Source organism: Tachypleus tridentatus, chromosome 13 (assembly GCF_004210375.1).
Source record: "Tachypleus tridentatus isolate NWPU-2018 chromosome 13, ASM421037v1, whole genome shotgun sequence".
NCBI lineage: Eukaryota > Metazoa > Arthropoda > Merostomata > Xiphosura > Limulidae > Tachypleus > Tachypleus tridentatus.
The window spans coordinates 264,404,720-264,425,204 of NC_134837.1; the positions used below are offsets into that span (position 1 = coordinate 264,404,720).

Sequence of the window (20,485 nt, forward strand, 5' to 3'; positions counted from 1 at the left end):
TAATCACTTATAGGTTGTCTGTTAACCAAAAGCAACCAATAAAGGTAATGACTTACAGGTTGTCTGTTAATCAAAAACAAACAATAAAGATAATAACTTACAGGTTGTCTGCTAACCAAAAACAATCAATAAAAAGATAATTACTTAAAGGTTGTCTGTTAACCAAAAGCAACCAATAGAGAAAACCACTCACAGGTGGTTTGTTAACCAAAAATAACCAATAAAGATAATCACTTACAGGTGGTCTGTTGACCCGCCAGTAAGATTTTTCTTGACTGTCAAGTATAATTTTATCAGATTTCTTCTTTTCTTTGGCCAGACTGAAATAATCAACATTTAATTATATATAACAAAGTTTTTTAATGTTCTTACTTCTAATGCACTTGAACATTATTCTACATAAACAAATCTTAACATTTGTGTTTTGGTAAGGTCTAAATTTCAATCTTTTATGTGGCATCGCAGCTTCTGTGAAATTTTAACTGTACCATATGCTCGAAGGTTACAAAGAATCTAACATAGTTTGGTGTAGAAAGGGTTGCTTTAACTTACGTGACCTGCTCTTCGGCCTGCATGCACACGAATTCCCATTTATTACAAAGAAGTTTCTTCAAGCGTGCAAGCGTCTCCTGGTGAGGACAAAGAAAAATGATTGTCTCAGTTACACAATGTATGTATCATCTTATAATATCCAATTTAATTTTTTTTGTGATTTTTAAACAAATTTGTAACTTCAGTTTATATATTTAATTATTAATATTTTAAAATTGAATGAGAAACTCATATATTCAGAAAAATATTGAAGACTTAAAGATTAAAAAAATGGTGGTTCTGTTCGTCAAGAAGTTATGGGTTATTCCATGTTTTCGAACATATAGCCTTGTTTTGATGTTTAGGTTTGTTCTGACAGATACTTCTGGTCAGACAGCTAATTAAATTTGGACATCTAATTTTGTTCTTATATCTAGTTATGGATGAACATCCAAATCTCTTAGATAATTTAGATCTGTTATTGTGTCCAGTTTTGGTTGGACATCTGATCTGTTTCGACATTTAAATTTGTTGTTATTTCTAGTTCTGTTTCAATATCTAATTATGTTTCGGCATTTAATTATGTTATGATGTTTAGTGCTGTTTGGAGATCTTATGTTATGATGTCTAGTTCTCTTTGGACACTTAATTATCTTGTGATGTTTTGTTCTGTCTGAACATTTAATTCTGTTATAATGTCTAGTCTGGATATCTGATTATGTTATAATGTCTAGTCTGGACATCTGATTATGTTATAATGTCTATTCTGGACATCAGATTATGTTATAATGCCTAGTCTGGACATCTGATTATGTTATAATGTCTAGTCTGGAATCTGATTATGTTATAATTTCTCGTCTGATTCTGTTTCTACGTTTAATTTTGTTATGATATCTAGTTGTGTTTGGACATCAAATTATGTTCTGATCCATAATTCCGTTATAATAACTGGTTGTGGTTGGACATATAGTTCCCTTCTGTCACCTCTGTTCTGATCCATAATTCCGTTATAATAAGTGGTTGTGGTTGGACATATAGTTCCCTTCTGTCACCTCTGTTCTGATCCATAATTCCGTTATAATAACTAGTTGTGGTTGGACATATAGTTCCATTCTGTCACCTAGTTCTGGTTTATAACATCCATAATTCCGTTATAATAACTGGTTGTGGTTGAAAATGTAGTTCCCTTCTGTCACCTCTGTTCTGATCCATAATTCCGTTATAGTAAGTGGTTGTGGTTGGACATATAGTTCCGTTTTGTCACCTAGTTTTGATCCATAATTCCGTTATAATAACTGGTTGTGGTTGGACATATAGTTCCCTTCTGTCATCTAGTTCTGATCCATAATTCCGTTATAATAACTGGTTGTGGTTGGACATATAGTTCCCTTCTGTCACCTTGTTCTGATCCATAATTCCGTTATAATAACTTGTTGTGGTTGGACATATAGTTCCCTTCTGTCACCTTGTTCTGATCTATAATTCCGTTATAATAACTGGTTGTGGTTGGACATATAGTTCCCTTCTGCCACCTAGTTTTGGTTTATAACATCCATAATTCCGTTATAATAACTGGTTGTGGTTGGACATATAGTTCCCTTCTGTCATCTAGTTCTGATCCATAATTCCGTTATAATAACTGGTTGTGGTTGGAAATATAGTTCCCTTCTGCCACCTAGTTTTGGTTTATAACATCCATAATTCCGTTATAATAACTGGTTGTGGTTGGACATATAGTTCCCTTCTGCCACCTAGTTTTGGTTTATAACATCCATAATTCCGTTATAATAACTGGTTGTGGTTGGACATATAGTTCCCTTCTGTCATCTAGTTCTGATCCATAATTCCGTTATAATAACTGGTTGTGGTTGGAAATATAGTTCCCTTCTGTCACCTTGTTCTGATCCATAATTCCGTTATAATAACTTGTTGTGGTTGGACATATAGTTCCCTTCTGTCATCTAGTTCTGATCCATAATTCCGTTATAATAACTTGTTGTGGTTGGACATATAGTTCCCTTCTGTCATCTAGTTCTGATCCATAATTCCGTTATAATAACTGGTTGTGGTTGGAAATATAGTTCCCTTCTGTCACCTTGTTCTGATCCATAATTCCGTTATAATAACTTGTTGTGGTTGGACATATAGTTCCCTTCTGCCACCTAGTTTTGGTTTATAACATCCATAATTCCGTTATAATAACTGGTTGTGGTTGGACATATAGTTCCCTTCTGTCACCTAGTTGTGATACCTAATTTTGTTATAATAAGTGGTTGTGGTTGGACATATAGTTCCCTTCTGTCACCTTGTTCTGATCCATAATTCCGTTATAATAACTTGTCATTGTTGGACAGATAGTTCCTTTCTGTCACCTAGTTCTGGTTTATAATTCGTTTTTCTTGTAGTTAGTATTTCAGTCCTTTTTTTTCACATGATGGCAGCTATCAACAGCATTACGTAAATTGGTTTGAAAGTAATTATAATTCCTTGAAACAGCGGGTCCCAGACTTGGTTACCTGATGAGAGTTGGAACACTCTTACTTTGGTGAAATACTGACTATTGACAGTTATGTTTCAAACTCGTAATTTCCTTTAAAAATATATCAAGAAAAGTGACCACAATTTTATATATTGACCACACCACTAGCACAATGAGACTTCGAAATCTTTCTCTGCTTTAGTTTCGTATTTAGTGGATCCGGGCACGTGGCTAGAAAGTATATATACACACACACACACACATAAATCTTTGAAATATATTTTTGTTCTGAATTCTGTAGTTAAATAAGATATATTTACTACATTAAAGCAATCATCAAATTTAGTATTGAACGACCGTTGTTAGGTTAATTGCAAATAATTTCAGTTAATGCGCGTTTGGCTTGTAAAGTTTTTTTTCTACAGATTACAAAATCCGAAACACATCCGTCAAAAAGGAGAGTGTTTGCTATTAAGGACAAAACTGTAGACTGGATTTTCTATTCCCTGCTCACTAGGGGTATCTAAACCCGATTTAAAGTGTTATAAACTCTTAAACTTACGGCTGAATTATTGAGGGAGAGCAGAGAAGGGGAAACGAATCGTTAAATTTTTACAGCTACCATATAAAACAATTTAATCTGTGACGTAGTGTTATGTCTTCAGTGACGTATGAAACGGATTAAAATACTCACTGAGCACAAAGCAACAGAATGGGCTACTTGTGCTCTGCCCACCACAGGTATCGAAACCCAGTTTTTAGTGTCGTAAACCTCCAGACATTTCACTGAGCCACTGGAACGTTGTGAGTTTAAATATTAGTTTTGGAATAGAGCATGGTAAACGTTTAAATAAGTTTTTCTCCGCTAGAGGACATGGTTATGAAACGGTCACTTTTCATGAAAACGAAGGACGTAAAATATTTAACACGAACAATGTTTCCTGCCAATTAAACATAACAGCGCAAAAGGTATCCAAGACATTAAAGAAAATAAAAATAAATGTAAAAAAGTCTAGAAGTTATATTGTTATAGTCTTGTGGTGGGCATGTGATACTTTACGAATTTACAACGCTACAATCCGAAGTTCAATAATCCATGGTGGACAGAGCATATATAAGACGACATGAACCCACGACATCAAAACTATTTTATGTTTTACTTACGTGTTTATATCTACATTCTAAAAACCCGATACATAAATATCATAACAAGTGATTTACGACATCTTATCAACAAAATCGCTACAAATTTGGAGAACTTTTTGGTTTGTTTTGTTTACAATTTCGCGCAAAGCTACACGAGGGCTATCTGCGCTAGCCGTCCCTAATTTTGCAGTGCAAATATAGACGGAAGGCAGCTAATCTTTTACCAACAAATAGTGGCTTTGATCGTCACATTGTAACGCCCCTTCGGGATAAAGGGCGAGCATATTTGGTGTGATGGGATTCGAACTCGCGACCCTCGGATTACCAGTCGAGTGCCTTAAATACCTGGTCATGCCGAGCCTTTAAATAATATAATAAATTAATTCAATATATAACATCCTTTGCTGTGGGTTAAAGTGGATGTTATCCAGACTGAGAAACGATAAAGAAACTAACACATTCCAAGATACACATTTGCGAGATACATTTGAATTAATACGAGTGGATAATAAATACACTGAGGATATAAACATAAAAATGTGGAGGTTATAAGAACAATAATATTATATACTGAGGATATAAACATGAAAAAAAGGTGGAGATTTCAGCTACAAATAGGCTGACACATAGAGGATATAAACATATAATAAACTGAGGATATAAAATATAACACACTGAGGATATAAACATAGAATACACTGAGGATATAAATATATAATACACTGAGGATATAAACATATAATATAAACATATAATACAAAGAGGACACAAACATATAATACATAGAGCATATAAACATATAACACACTGAGGATATAGACATATAATACAGAGAGGACACAAACATATAATACAAAGAGGATATAAACATATAATCTTAAATATACATTTTCATTTCTTGATACTGTTATCATTTTCCTAAACTACTTTTTGTTTCACATTTATTGTATTAATCATATTTGTCATAACCAAGGAGACATTTTTGGTGTATAAGGCATACTTTAGAGACACATTGTGTTTTTAGAAGTATTTATTAGTGATATATTGTGTATTATAAGGTATAAGGTATTATAAGATCAGAGATCTCTTCTGATTTTTAACACATGTACTAGATATCCACTGTGTTTTTAAGGTATATACTAGATATCTACTGTGTTTTAAGATATATATTAGATATCCACTGTGTTTCTAAGGTATATACTTGATATCCACTGTGTTTTCAAGGCATATATTAGATATCCACTGCGTTTCTAAGGTATATATTAGATATCCATTGTGTTATAAAGTATATATTACATATCAACTGTGTTTTTAAGATATATATTAGATATCCACTGTGTTTCTAAGGTATATACTAGATATCCACTGTGTTTTAATATATATACTTGACATCCACTGTGTTTTTAAGGTATATATTAGATATCCACTGTGTTTTTAAGGTATATATTAGATATCCACTGTGTTTTTAAGGCATATACTATATATCCCTGTGTTTTTAAGATATATATTAGATATCCACTGTGTTTCTAAGGTATATACTAGATATCCACTGTGTTTTAATGTATATACTTGACATCCACTGTGTTTTTTAAGATATATATTAGATATCCACTGTGTTTCTAAGGTATATATTAGATATTCACTGTGTTTTTAACGTATATACTAGATATCCACTGTGTTTTTAAGGTATATACTAGATATCTACTGTGTTTTAAGATATATATTAGATATCCACTGTGTTTTTAAGGTATATACTAGATATCTACCGTGTTTTTAATGTATATACTTGACATCCATTGTGTTATTAAGGTATATATTAGATATCCACTGTGTTTTTAAGGTATATACTAGATATCCACTGTGATTTTAAGATATATAGTAGATATCCACTGTGTTTTTAAGGTATATATTAGATATCCACTGTGTTTGTAAGGTATATACTTGATATCTACTGGGTTATTAAGGTATATACTAGATATCCACTGTGTTTTTTAAAATATCTATTAGATATCCACTGTGTTTCTAAGGTATATATTAGATATTCACTGTGTTTTTAATGTATATACTAGATATCCACTGTGTTTTTAAGGTATATACTTGACATCCACTGTGTTTTTAAGGTATATACTATATATCCCTGTGTTTTTAAGATATATATTAGATATTCACTGTGTTTCTAAGGTATATACTAGATATCCACTGTGTTTTAATGTATATACTTGACATCCACTGTGTTTTTTAAGATATATATTAGATATCCACTGTGTTTCTAAGGTATATATTAGATATTCACTGTGTTTTTAAGGTACATATTAGATATCTACTGTGTTTGTAAGGTATATACTTGATATCTACTGGGTTATTAAGGTATATACTAGATATCCACTGTGTTTTTTAAAATATCTATTAGATATCCACTGTGTTTCTAAGGTATATATTAGATATTCACTGTGTTTTTAACGTATATACTAGATATCCACTGTGTTTTTAAGGTATATACTTGACATCCACTGTGTTTTTAAGGTATATACTATATATCCCTGTGTTTTTAAGATATATATTAGATATTCACTGTGTTTCTAAGGTATATACTAGATATCCACTGTGTTTTAATGTATATACTTGACATCCACTGTGTTTTTTAAGATATATATTAGATATCCACTGTGTTTCTAAGGTATATATTAGATATTCACTGTGTTTTTAAGATACATATTAGATATCTACTGTGTTTGTAAGGTATATACTTGATATCTACTGGGTTATTAAGGTATATACTAGATATCCACTGTGTTTTTTAAGATATCTATTAGATATCCACTGTGTTTCTAAGGTATATATTAGATATTCACTGTGTTTTTAACGTATATACTAGATATCCACTGTGTTTTAAAGTATATATTACATATCCACTGTGTTTTTAAGATATATATTAGATATCTACCGTGTTTTTAATGTATATACTTGACATCCATTGTGTTATTAAGGTATATATTAGATATCCACTGTGATTTTAAGGTATATACTAGATATCCACTGTGATTTTAAGATATTTAGTAGATATCCACTGTGTTTTTAAGGTATATATTAGATATTCACTGTGTTTTTAAGGTACATATTAGATATCTACTGTGTTTGTAAGGTATATACTTGATATCTACTGGGTTATTAAGGTATATACTAGATATCCACTGTGTTTTTTAAGATATCTATTAGATATCCACTGTGTTTCTAAGGTATATATTAGATATTCACTGTGTTTTTAACGTATATACTAGATATCCACTGTGTTTTTAAGGTATATACTTGACATCCACTGTGTTTTTAAGGTATATATTAGATATCCACCTTTTTTTAAGGTATGTATTACATATCTACTGTGTTTTTAAGGTATATATTAGATATCCACTGTGTTTTTAAGGTATATACTAGATATTCACTGTGTTTTTAAGATATATATTAGATATCCACCATGTTATTAAGGTATATACTTGATATGCACTGTGTTTTTAAGGTATATATTAGATATCCACTGTGTTTTTAAAGTATATACTAGATATTCACTGTGTTTTAATGTATATACTTGACATCCACTGTGTTTTTGAGGTGCGTATTAGATATCCACTGTATTTTTAAGGTATATATTACATATCTACTGTGTTTTTAAGGTATATACTAGATATCTATAGTGTTTTTAAGGTATATACTTGATATCTACTGGGTTTTTAAGGTATATACTTGACATCCACTGTGTTTTAAGGTATATACTAGATATCCACTGTGTTTTTAAGGTATATACTAGATATCCACTGTGTTTTTAAGGCATATACTAGATATCCACTGTGTTTTTAAGGTATATACTACATATCCACTGTGTTTTTAAGGTATATACTAGATATCCACTGTGTTTTAATGTATATACTTGACATCCACTGTGTTTTTGAGGTGTATATTAGATATCCACTGTGTTTTTAAGGTATATATTACATATCCACTGTGTTTTAATGTATATACTTGACATCCACTGTGTTTTTGAGGTGCATATTAGATATCCACTGTATTTTTAAGGTATATATTACATATCTACTGTGTTTTTAAGGTATATACTAGATATCTATAGTGTTTTTAAGGTATATATTAGATATCGACTGTGTTTTTAAGATATATATTAGATATCCACTGTGTCTTTAAGGTATATACTAGATATCCATTGTGTTTTTATGGTATATACTAGATATCCACTGTGTCTTTAAGATATATACCAGATATCCACTGTGTCTTTAAGGTATATACTAGATATTAACTGTGTTTTTAAGGTATATATTAGATGTCCACTGTGTTTTTAAGGTATATACTAGATATGCACTGTGTTCTTAAGGTATATACAAGATATCCACTGTGTGTCTAAGGTATATACTAGATATTCACTGTGTTTTTAAGGTATATACTAGATATCCACTGTGTTTTTAAGGTATATACTAGATATCAACTGTGGTTTAATGTAGATACTTGACATCCACTGTGTTTTTGAGGTGCATATTAGATATCCACTGTATTTTTAAGGTATATATTACATATCTACTGTGTTTTTAAGGTATATACTAGATATCCACTGTGTTTTTAAGGTATATATTAGATATTCACTGTGTTTTTGAGGTATATATTAGATATCCACTGTGTTTTTAAGGTATATACTAGATATCCACTGTGTTTTTAAGGTATATATTAGATGTCCTACCTGTTCATACTCTTCCAGATTATGCTTTTGTTTATTTTTCGAACTTCTCTTCATCAAATATATGGCTTTGAAGAAAAAAACATTACATATTGTTATCATGTAACAATATAAAACAACATATAAAAGAAATATCCGAGGTGTTTAAAGATATGCTAATTCACCAGTTTACCTTTTACCAAAGTAATTATGTTTTGTACGTGAATTGAAACAAACACATTTTGAAGTAATGCACATTTACTAATGAAATGCAGTGAAATATATAAGGTATCCATACCACGAATGTGAAGAAAAATCCAAATATAGAAAATATCATCTCATAAATACAGAGAAAACACACATAAAACCTACTCAGGTACCATATATAAAATACATACATGCAACCATTGAAAACACACATATAACTGAATAACAGTTAATCTTCTGGCAGTTCAAACAGTGGCTAAACTTTGTGTTGATGTTGTAACAATTAGTAGATATATATTTACTCACTGAGAGTCAAAGTCGTAGATAAAATTGGTTTTGTTATCAGTAGGGAGGGTTATATTTTGTTTTTTGTTTATTTTATACAAGTAAAACATTTTTCATAACATTAAGTTTTTATATGAACTAGTGTTACTTTGATTGTTTAAATTAGTGTTACTTTGATTGTTTAAATTAGTGTTACTGTGATTGTTTAAATTGGTGTTACTGTGGTTGTTTAAATGAGTGTTACTGTGATTGTTTAAATTAGTGTTACTGATGATTGTTTAAATTGGTGTTACTGTGGTTGTTTAAATGAGTGTTACTGTGATTGTTTAAATGAGTGTTACTGTGATTGTTTAAATTAGTGTTACTGTGGTTGTTTAAATTAGTGTTACTGTGATTGTTTTTAAATTAGTGTTACTGTGGTTGTTTAAATTAGTGTTACTGTGATTGATTGTTTAAATTGGTGTTACTGTGGTTGTTTAAATTAGTGTTACTGTGGTTGTTTAAATGAGTGTTACTCTGATTGTTTAAATTAGTGTTTCTGTGATTGTTTAAATTAGTGTTACTGTGATTGTTTAAATTAGTGTTTCTGTGGTTGTTTAAATTAGTGTTTCTGTGGTTGTTTAAATTAGTGTTTCTGAGGTTGTTTAAATTAGTGTTACTGTGTTTGTTTAAATCAGTGTTACTGATGATTGTTTAAATTAGTGTTACTGTGGTTGTTTAAATTTGTGTTACTGATGATTGTTTAAATTGGTGTTACTGTGGTTGTTTAAATTAGTGTTACTGTGGTTGTTTAAATGAGTGTTACAGTGATTGTTTAAATTAGTGGCTGGATGGAAGTAACCAGATGGCTGCTGTACATGGAATTCAGTTGAACTGGATTAATATCACAAGTGAAATAATAAAAGGTATGTCTTAGGATCTTTGTACTCTTTTGATTTACATCAATGCCATAAATGAATAAATAGTAAAAAAAAATACTTAAATTCACAGATGATATCATGTGTGTTGTTTCGTGTGAAGAGTATGCTGCTGATTTACAAAATAATTTAGATCATTTAATGAGTTGGCCAAATAAATGTTAGATGGTTATAAATTATAATAAATGTAAGATAAAGTATGTGGGTTATGATAATTTGAATTATCAGTATAATTTAAATAAAATTAACCTTAGCAGTGTTCTATTAGTTTCTAAAGTCATCAAAGCAGTGTACTGTTCCTGGTGATAAGGCAAACAGGACTGTAGGTTGAATTTACAGAAATATTCACTTATTATTAACGTTAGAAGTGTTCAGTTAGTCTCTGAAGACGTCCAAGCGATGTACTGTTGCTGGTTGTAAGACAAATACGATTTCAGGCTGTATTTAAAGAAATATTCAATACCAGTGTCAAGTAGTTGTAAAATAGAGATACACTAAGTCTATACCATTACCTTTATCTACACAAGCACAAGAACATCAACAAATTTCTAAGGCAAGATTTTCCTCTTAGTGAAATCATACAATAAAATTCTAAGCACTTATTAAATAATTGTGCAAGACATCTTCCAAACGTTTTCACATAACTAGTGGGCCTATAATTACTGGATTATTATATAGTGCGACTGGTACTTACTGACTTCAATGTTCTGTTATTGATCCCATAAAGTTAACTTAAGCTACACAATGATTTTGAATGATTTAACATAACTTAGTGATCGAAGGCATACAGATTGGTATTTAAACATCTTCATATATCCGTTCAAAAGCTACCTGCTGGTTTGTTTAGTCGCTAAAATAAACACAGTCAGCCATGCTGACCGAGCTGTGTCCTTTGTCTTGCAACACATGTTTGATGTTAAGTGGATCGAGATAAATTGACATTTGTTTTGTTAAACAGAAAAGACAATCACTTCACTATGAAATGAACATTTACTTGAAGATGAGGTGTTATCATACAAACCAATAACATATCACGTACTTACACAGGTAATAACATATCACGTACTTACACAGGTAATAACATATAACTTAGTTATACACTAATAACGTACCATGCAATTATACACTAATAACGTACCATGCAATTATACACACTAATTAGTGATGGTAAATAATGATATTTTATGTTATTACACAGATAAATTAATGCATTATGTAATAATCTCTTTAATAACCACAGTATTTAGGATTATGGACATTTATAAACGTCCATCTTTCAATTTTTTTTTCACTTAAACCTTCCAAACTATATATATATAACTTACCGTAATCAATGTTGTTCGGTCGATGGTGGGAAGGCCAGAAATGTGGTGTCTGTAAACAGAAACATGTTGCAGTGAGCATGGGTTGGAGGTGTAAATGTGAACTATGTACCAGAATAAAGATTAGTAAGTTTGTTTGGTTTGAATTTCGCGCGAAGCTACTCGAGGGCTATCTGCGCTAGCCGTCCCTAATTTATAAGTAAAGACTAGAAGGAAGGCAGCTAGTCATCACCACCCACCGCCAACTCTTGGGCTACTCTTTTACCAACGTATAGTGGGGTTGACCGTCAAATTATAACCCCCCCCAACGGCTGAAAGGGCGAGGATGTTTGGTGTGACGGGGATTCGAACCAGCGACTCTCGGATTACGAGTCGAGTGCCTTAACCACCTGGCCATGCCAAGTCAAGCACCTTAGGAAAGCCACAAGTTACAAGAGAAACATTTATTAAACGTTATATTAAACATGCAATACTAACTAGAAATAGATGTAAAACATCATTTTCCAAACTAGGGTAGATAGAGTTAACCCTTTATAACAATTAATAGAGCACTCGAGAGACCCAAGGTTCGACCTTGCTTGAGGAAACTCTGAAGTATAATTGCTGTACCATGCACTGATGCTGGTTGCCATAATTTTTTCTTCTACTGGAACACCAGCAATTCAAGGGTTAAGTAATCGTGTGGTTCTAGATTTATATTGAACTTTTCTGTGTACCGAAAAATTAAACACTTGCTTTACTAGTTAGAATATTAATTATATATTTATATTAATTATGTATGCTATAAATCATAATTTTTGTTTACAACTCTAAGCTTTTACAGTTAAGAGTTACAGCTGATTTATAGTGCAGGGGTGACCTAAAACATATTCTTGTCCACTTTTGGCCATTCCTGTACACCCATTATAACTTTATCTCACAAGGGGGCGCACGCTGAGAAGTTCAAATTATATTATCAACTGAGAGTTAAGAATTAGAAAGTTGGTCCCAATGCGTTGACTAACACTCTTTGATAAACTAAAATGAAAATGATTAACAGAAATGTATGGTTTTACATAATTAATGATTTAAAAAAGCATAGTTTTTAAAGCTATTTAAAAAAACAATTTATTTGATAAATTGGTTTAAAGATGTATCTCAGAACAGCTGATATGGGTATTAACACTTTTATTGATAAGCAGAGAACAACGTTTCGACCTTCTTAATTAATTAAAGTGTTAATATCCATACCAGCCATCCTGAGATATATTTTTACTTCAAGTGGGTTTCTCGTCATCATGAATTGTTTTAAAGATAATTTGAGCCATTATGGAAAAAAGTGTTATTGAAGCTGGAATGTTAACGGTTTTTATGGATTATTAAAGAGATAACTTGGTCGGTTGTTAAACAGATTTCTTTCGCTTTTGAATTTCGCGCAAAGCTACTCGAGGGCTATCTGCGCTAGCTATCTCTAATTTAGCAGTGCAAAACTAGAGGGAAGGCAGCTAGTTATCACCACCCACCGCCAACTTTTAGGCTACTCTTTCATCAACGACTAGTGGGATTGACCGTCACATTATAACGCCTCCACGGCTGAAAGGGCGAGCATGTTTGGTGCAATCGGGATTCGAACCCGCGACCCTCGGATTACGAGTCGAACGCCTTAACCCACCTGGCTATGCCGGGCCGTTAAACAGACAACTAGGTATTGTTAAATATGTTCGTTAAAATAACTTGGTAGGTTGTTAAACAGAAAAATGGGTATTGTTAAATATGTTGGTTAAAACGACTAGGTTGTTAAACAGAGAACTGGCTATTTTTAAATATATTGGTTAAAACAACTTGGTAGGTTGTTAAACAGAGAACTGGCTATTTTAAAACATATTGGTTTAAAACAACTTGGTAGGTTGTTAAACAGACAATTGAGAAGGTTGTTAACCAGACAGCTGGTATTGTTAAACATGTTGGTTTAAAACAACTTGGTAGATGGTTAAACAGACACCTGGATATTGTAATGTTGCCATCTACTCTTTTATTTCTGTAACAGCTGTCGTCCATTAAAAATGTTTAGTCATGAATGAACTTTGTTTTAATATATCAGTAATAATCACGTAAGCAACATAAATAGGGCAATAAATAGCTTTTGTAAATCATTATCTTAGACGTAAGTTTAAAGATAAACGTTATGTAGTTCACACAGTTCATTGTAAATCATTATCTTAGACGTAAGTTTGAAGATAAGCGTTATGTAGTTCACACAGTTCATTGTAAATCATTATATTAGACGTAAGTTTGAAGATAAGCGTTATGTATTTCACACAGTTCATTTTAATCATTATCTTAGACGTAAGTTTGAAGATAAACGTTATGTAGTTCACACAGCTCGTTGTAAATCATTATCTTAGACGTAAGTTTGAAGATAAGCGTTATGTATTTCACACAGTTCATTGTAAATCATTATCTTAGACGTAAGTTTGAAGATAAGCGTTATGTAGTTCACACAGTTCATTGTAAATCATTATTTTAGACGTAATTTTGAAGATAAACGTTATGTAGTTCACACAGTTCATTATAAATCATTATTTTAGACGTAAGTTTGAAGCTAAACATTATGTAGTTCACATAGTTCATCGTAAATCATTATTTTAGACGTAAGTTTGAAGATAAACGCTATGTAATTCACACAGTACGTTGTAAATCATTATTTGAGACTAAGTTTGAAGATAAACATTATGTGGTTCACACACTACACCTAAAGATATGAATGTTTTGTACGTGTTCATGTTTAACAATAGTTTTCTAACTTAGTTACCAGAAGTTTTGTGGACTCTAAACAATATTTCACTGGTCATCGACTGGTGGTAGGGTGAATCAGATTTCGTGGTATGTGTCCTGTTTCATAAAACTGCAGACAGCACTTTGGGTCCGTGTTCGCGTTATAAGAATGACTGTCAAATCCCACTGTCAGGTCAGACCAGAACAACCCGAAGGCTAATGGTGTATGGTGTTAAGTGTTTCCTTTTCTTGCGTATCGCTTCAGCTCTACAGCTACAAACAATCCCCTGCTGGTATAACGGTAAGTCTACAGATTTACAACGCTAAAATCAGGGGTTCAATTCCCCTTGGTGTACTCAGCAGATAACTCGATGTGGCTTTGTTATAACAAAACACAGAGAGCTGTACGCAGATAGCCCTCGTGATTCTTCGCGAGAAAGGTTGAAACAAACTAAAGAAATTTACTATAGAAACATCAGATACGAATGGATTTTATTTCATTTCTGGTACGTTTAATAATGAATAAATCTGACATTATATACGAATGGATTATATTTCATCTCTGGTACGTTTAATAATGGATAAATCTAACGTTATATACGAATGGATTATATTTCATCTCTGGTACGTTTAGTAATGAATAAATCTGCGGGAGAAGATTTTATTTTCAAACTGTTAAAGTAAGTTTTTGATGTGAGTTTAAATGTAGTACAAACTTTAAAAGAAATAAATGAGTTTCTGTTGTGAAACTACCAGAAAAAATACCAAAACACATATACAGAACAACAACAATAGGAACCAGTGCACTCTACAGTCAAGTAATCAAGACATCTAAACAATAATAGTATCAAAATTAAACGTTTCAAGACTTTCAATATAAAGTATGTCGTCCAAACGTATATTTATCAGTCGAGAATTTTAGGTTCCAGCTGTGTTAAATCACATTGCACTGGCTAGGGCGCTTAACTTTTGAATTTTGCGCAAACTATACGAGAGCTATCTGCGCTAATCGTCCCTAACTTACCAGTGTAAAAGTGGACGGAAGGCAGATAGTCATCCCCACCCACCGCCAACTCTTGGGCTACTCTTTTACCAAAGAATAGTGCGACTGATTGTTACATTATAGCTCTCCTATGGCTGAAAGGGCGAGTTCGTTTGGTGTGATGGGGATTCGAAAATGCGAACCTCAGATTACGAGTCGAGCACTCTAACCACCTGGCCATGCTACGAGTTAGTATGTTTGTAAACGGGGAGGAATATTCGTTAGAATTATTACACTATGTAACATAGATTTTGTTCTTGGATAGTATGTGTTATTTCTTAATTGCTTATGTTGTAAAAGTACAGAAAATGACCATTATTCCCTTCAAACTTTGCTTTTGTGACCTGGATAATGAAATTTGGAAATTATCCTATTTTCTATGCAGAAACGGGCAAATTTTCACATTTTCATTTGCATAAGGTCTGAATAAAACAACATATGAATCAAGATTTACATGTATTTATACTAAAGTTACACAAAAATGTTTTGAAGTGAGTAGTTTTTCGCGATTTGTGACTGTAATATAAATCACTTTCACGTATCAGCCCCCAAATATAGTCTCACATCATGTTTTCATCATACGCTCCTTAGTAGCGACGTTCAAAGTCCAGTATATCTTGGTGGAAGCGCTCGCCTTGCTCCTCTGAGTATGCTCTCATGTTTTCCTTGAATTTATCAAAATGAGCGTCAAGGATATGGACTTTCAGGAACATCCTGCAGCCCATTTTGCCGTAGTTCTTCACCAGAGTCTCACCAGTTCCATATAATTTTCGGACTTGTGATTGCCCAAGTAGCCCCGAATTACTGTGCCAAAGCTGCCCCAAGCTGTAGATAACAGGGAAACTTGGTGAAGCCTCCTCAGAGACCCATCAGGAATGTCACCATTTTGAAGTCTCTGATAACCTCCCAGGTACACTCATCATATTGCAAGACTTGTAGCCAGGTCTTGACACTGTTGTATTCCTCTTTGAGGTGCACCAAAATATATTTAAATTTTAAGAGGTCTAAAATTTGTATGATATAAAATCTTACTAATCAAGCAAGCAAAAACTGTCTGCCTTACCTTCTAGAGTTTTTTTGCAGTGCTTGGAGGTAAAACGAGGTGCCCAGGGTTTGTATTGATCCATGACAGGTATGCTGAAATATGTCTTGTAGGCTTCACACATTTTAACAAATGCTGTCACAGAGTACTTTTTCACTCTTGTCTTGATAAATTGGCCACATACGTAGCAGAATGTGTCTGGAGAATGCTTACAGCTTCTTGATGTCATCTCTGATAAAATCTGATAGGTCTATGTGCTCAGTTAGGCAGCTAGAACTAAACTGAAGTGGTGAGTGGTGAATCCCTGTATATGTATATATTGCTATGGAAAGTAGTAGAAAATTCTAAAAGATTCTTGAAAATTCCCGGAAATTCTATAACATTCTAGAAAGTTCTTGAAAATTCTCTATCAGCTACTCAGCACTGAATCTATCTGGAATGTTCTGGAAAATGGATAAATTTTAAAATTTCACTACCCAGGTCACAACAGCAAAGTTTGAAGAGAAAAACAGGTCTTTTTCATTTACTTTAGGCATAAGCAATTGGGAAACAACACTTTCTGTCCAGGAAGAAGAAAAAGTAAAAATTTTATTATATAGTGTAATTACACGTCAAATTCTTTATCACTGAACTAATCTCTTCTACATTGCTCGTATTTACAGTTAATGAACCTATCTGAACATTCGTCTTTTGGTTATTAAATCATCATTGCGATAAGCGACTTACACAATCAAACATCAAAGTTGAAACGTTTAAAATACACCTTATAATAATATCTTAATTGTGTACTGCTGTCAGTTACAGTTGAACAACACTGGTAATAATATGAATAAGAAAACTGGGACGTTAAAACAAGCTTGATCGATGTCAATAACACGAAAACAAAATGGTCGATAATTTTGAATTCCGTAAATATGTATCATCTCCAAAGCTGTCAAATAAAACTAGTTTTAATTGAAAACTTATGATTTCTGTTCTCTGAACGAACATCTCAATGTGTCGTACTTTAGGCATAAGCAATTGGGAAACAACACTTTCTGTCCAGGAACAAGAAAAAGTGAAACATTTTGTTACATTGTGTGATTTGTGAATATAGTCCTCGGTTTACGCCAGCACGTTTGGAGTCTTCAAATTTTTCCTCGCTTCGTCTTCACTTTCCAACGACAGGTTTATCACTTTTGGCGCAAAGTTAAATGGTAAAACTATCTATATTGTGTCTGCCACTGGGATAGCGAACCCCGAATTTTTGCGTTGTATATCCTTCAACTTGCGCTGATTCGCTGAATGACGAAATTAGAAGTAAACTGATTTCGTAACAGACTTCAGAATACCAAGGTAAGAACCTGAGATCGTAGATTAATATAAATCATTACAGATACACATGAAAGAAATGTGGGAGTACAGCTATATTTTTCTAAATAAACTGTTTTTTAAAATAGCTATCTCAAACTGTTGCTTGTCTTAAATATATTATAATTAATATTCATGGTTTTGATTTATTTTTTAAATTCATTTACCTTACGATTATTTAAAACATTAAGAAGTTATTCTAATTTATTAGTGCAAAGCTACATAATTTGAAAAGAATAACCCGGTGTTCGATTCCTCGCAGTATACAGAGTGTAGCATCTTGCACGGGGTAATTTTGTTTTCAAATTACGTAGATTTATTGTACCCCACTTTGTTTTAACGCAAGTCTACAAAATAGGTTCTAAGCGCTCCGTCCTAGATTTTAGCATTGTAATCTACCGCTGACTCACTGAGGGACCTCAGTAAGTTGAACTGTTTTATAAAGATTATGAATATACGTTAACACTAGTGATACATTACGTAAATCAAATGTAATCAAAAAGAGAACATTATTTACATATGATTTGCCCTCGTCTTTTAAAACACTCAGCTGGGAAGTGTTGCAGTGTTTAGTATTTGACTTACAAGTTTATCAAAGTGTGATTACATTTTAAAACACTCAGCTGGGAAGTGTTGTAGTGTTTATTATTTGACTTACCAGTTTATCAAAGTGTGATTACATTTTAAAACACTCAGCTGGGAAGTGTTGTAGTGTTTAATATTTGAATTACCAGTTTATCAAAGTGTGATTACATTTTAAAACACTCAGCTGGGAAGTGTTGTAGTGTTTATTATTTGACTTACCAGCTTATCAAAGTGTGATTACATTTTGAAACACTCAGCTGGGAAGTGTTGTAGTGTTTAAAAATATTGTTGTTGAAAGAGATATGACGTATCCATTCAGTCACAATCAGGGCAAAATTTAGTAAAGAATCAGATAATAGAATTCAATGTTAATTAATAAAACTCATAAGAACATTTGAACCATGTAAAACAATATTATTTTTAAAACTCACCTGAAACCTGTAGAGGGTGCTGTCGTCTTTCAACGCAAACTTCGTGTCATTAACAGGAAAGAAGTACCCGTGTTGACAAAGTAGATTAGCAAGGTGAATGGCCTCCACTAACAAGAGAATAAAAATAAGCAAACGGTTCAGATGTAAGAAACCACCAGAGTTTAGCAACGAAGTTATTTAAATAAATATGACACTTGTTTATTTGTATCTCTTACCAACAATCACTTTATCGCATGTTTTCCTTTTATCATTTCATTTCTATTATATGGGTTCTCTTGTTATAATCAACATACTGTTTTCTATTTATTAACATTTTCAGCTATATCGAATGTTTTTTTTTTACTTAGGTAAAAAGGCTATAAATATATGTAAAATAAGCTACAGTTATTAAGAAGTATCTTTATTTTTTTTGGTTATTAATTAATTAATTTTGGTACGCATTAAGAATGAAATACACTTTAGGAGATATGAGATAATTTAAACCTAAGATTAAACTTGTACTTCTATAAGTTTTATTCGAATCTTGTAGATTTTGTATAAGAAAAATTCAACAATTAGATTTTTTTAGTATCACTTCACGTGTGATAATTAGTGTAGGAATTTCTCTTCTCACAAGTTTTAAAGATGATTGATTCTTAATGTGGGCGTTGATTTAGTTGATGAAATTAACATTACAAGTAGTTCATTACATTAATGAATCCAAGTCTATTTAGTTACTGAATACACGTCTCAACATAGTTAGCAGCTATAAAAACACAAATCTCACCTCTATCTTTCTACAGAATTCAAGACGCACATATTCCTTCCTGCATTACTAAAGACTCACCTATATACCTACAGAACTCAAACCTCACCTACATCTTCCTATAAAACACAACACCCACCTCTATCTTTCTACAGAATTCAAGACTCACATATTCCTTCCTGCATTACTAAAGACTCACCTATATCTTCGTATAAGACACAACATTCACCTCTATCTTTCTACAAAATTCAAGACTCACATATTCCTTCCTGCATTACCAAAGACTCACCTATATCTTCGTATAAGACACAACATTCACCTATATCTTCCAACAGAATTAAAGACTCACATATTCTTTCCTTCAGAACTCAAGGCTCACCTATATCTTCGATGTCTAGTCTGTCCATCAACCACTCCACAAGATCGTATCCTGAAAAATAAATGCAACTTATGGACTAAAGGCTTCTTATGCCATTTGTTTAACAATGTTGTCAATGTTTACAACAATTCATCACTTATTTAACAATGCTGTCAATGTTAACAATACTTCTGTCAAATATATATGTAAAAACGGCTGGCATGGATGGAGAAAGCTCTATGTAGAGGAGAGAACCTGACGATGACCAAAGAAAGTAGAAACTTGTTCGCTCCTCCAGATAGATTTTTCTAAACATACACCAGCCGTTTTAACATGTATATTTCTCTCTACAAATGGGTTTTCTCGTCATCACAAATTAATACTTCTGTCACTTATTTAACAATTTTTCAATGTTAACAATACTTCTGCCATTTGTTTAACAATGTTGTCAATGCTTACAATACTTCTGTCACTTGTTTAACAATTTTGTAAATGTTAACAATACTTCTGTCATTGTTTAACAATGTTCTCAATGTTAACAAAACTTTTTCATTTGTTTAATAATGTTTTCAAGGTT

At 32.3% G+C, this 20,485-nt stretch overlaps 1 protein-coding gene across 1 annotated transcript in view; it reads right to left on the reverse strand.

Annotated features, from left to right (window-relative positions):
• Positions 1-20,035, reverse strand: part of LOC143237697 (regulator of G-protein signaling 7-like) — a 37,878-nt gene extending 17,843 nt beyond the window's left edge. The window contains exons 1-6 of the mRNA XM_076477217.1: positions 19,930-20,035; positions 18,806-18,912; positions 11,605-11,653; positions 8,895-8,959; positions 553-629; positions 239-320 (exon numbers count right to left, since the gene is read on the reverse strand). Of these exons, the coding sequence (XP_076333332.1) occupies positions 239-320; positions 553-629; positions 8,895-8,959; positions 11,605-11,653; positions 18,806-18,912; positions 19,930-19,957 (408 nt within the window). The 5' untranslated portion in view covers positions 19,958-20,035. The remainder of the gene's footprint in view (positions 1-238; positions 321-552; positions 630-8,894; positions 8,960-11,604; positions 11,654-18,805; positions 18,913-19,929) is intronic.
• Between the last annotated feature and the right edge of the window lie 450 nt (positions 20,036-20,485).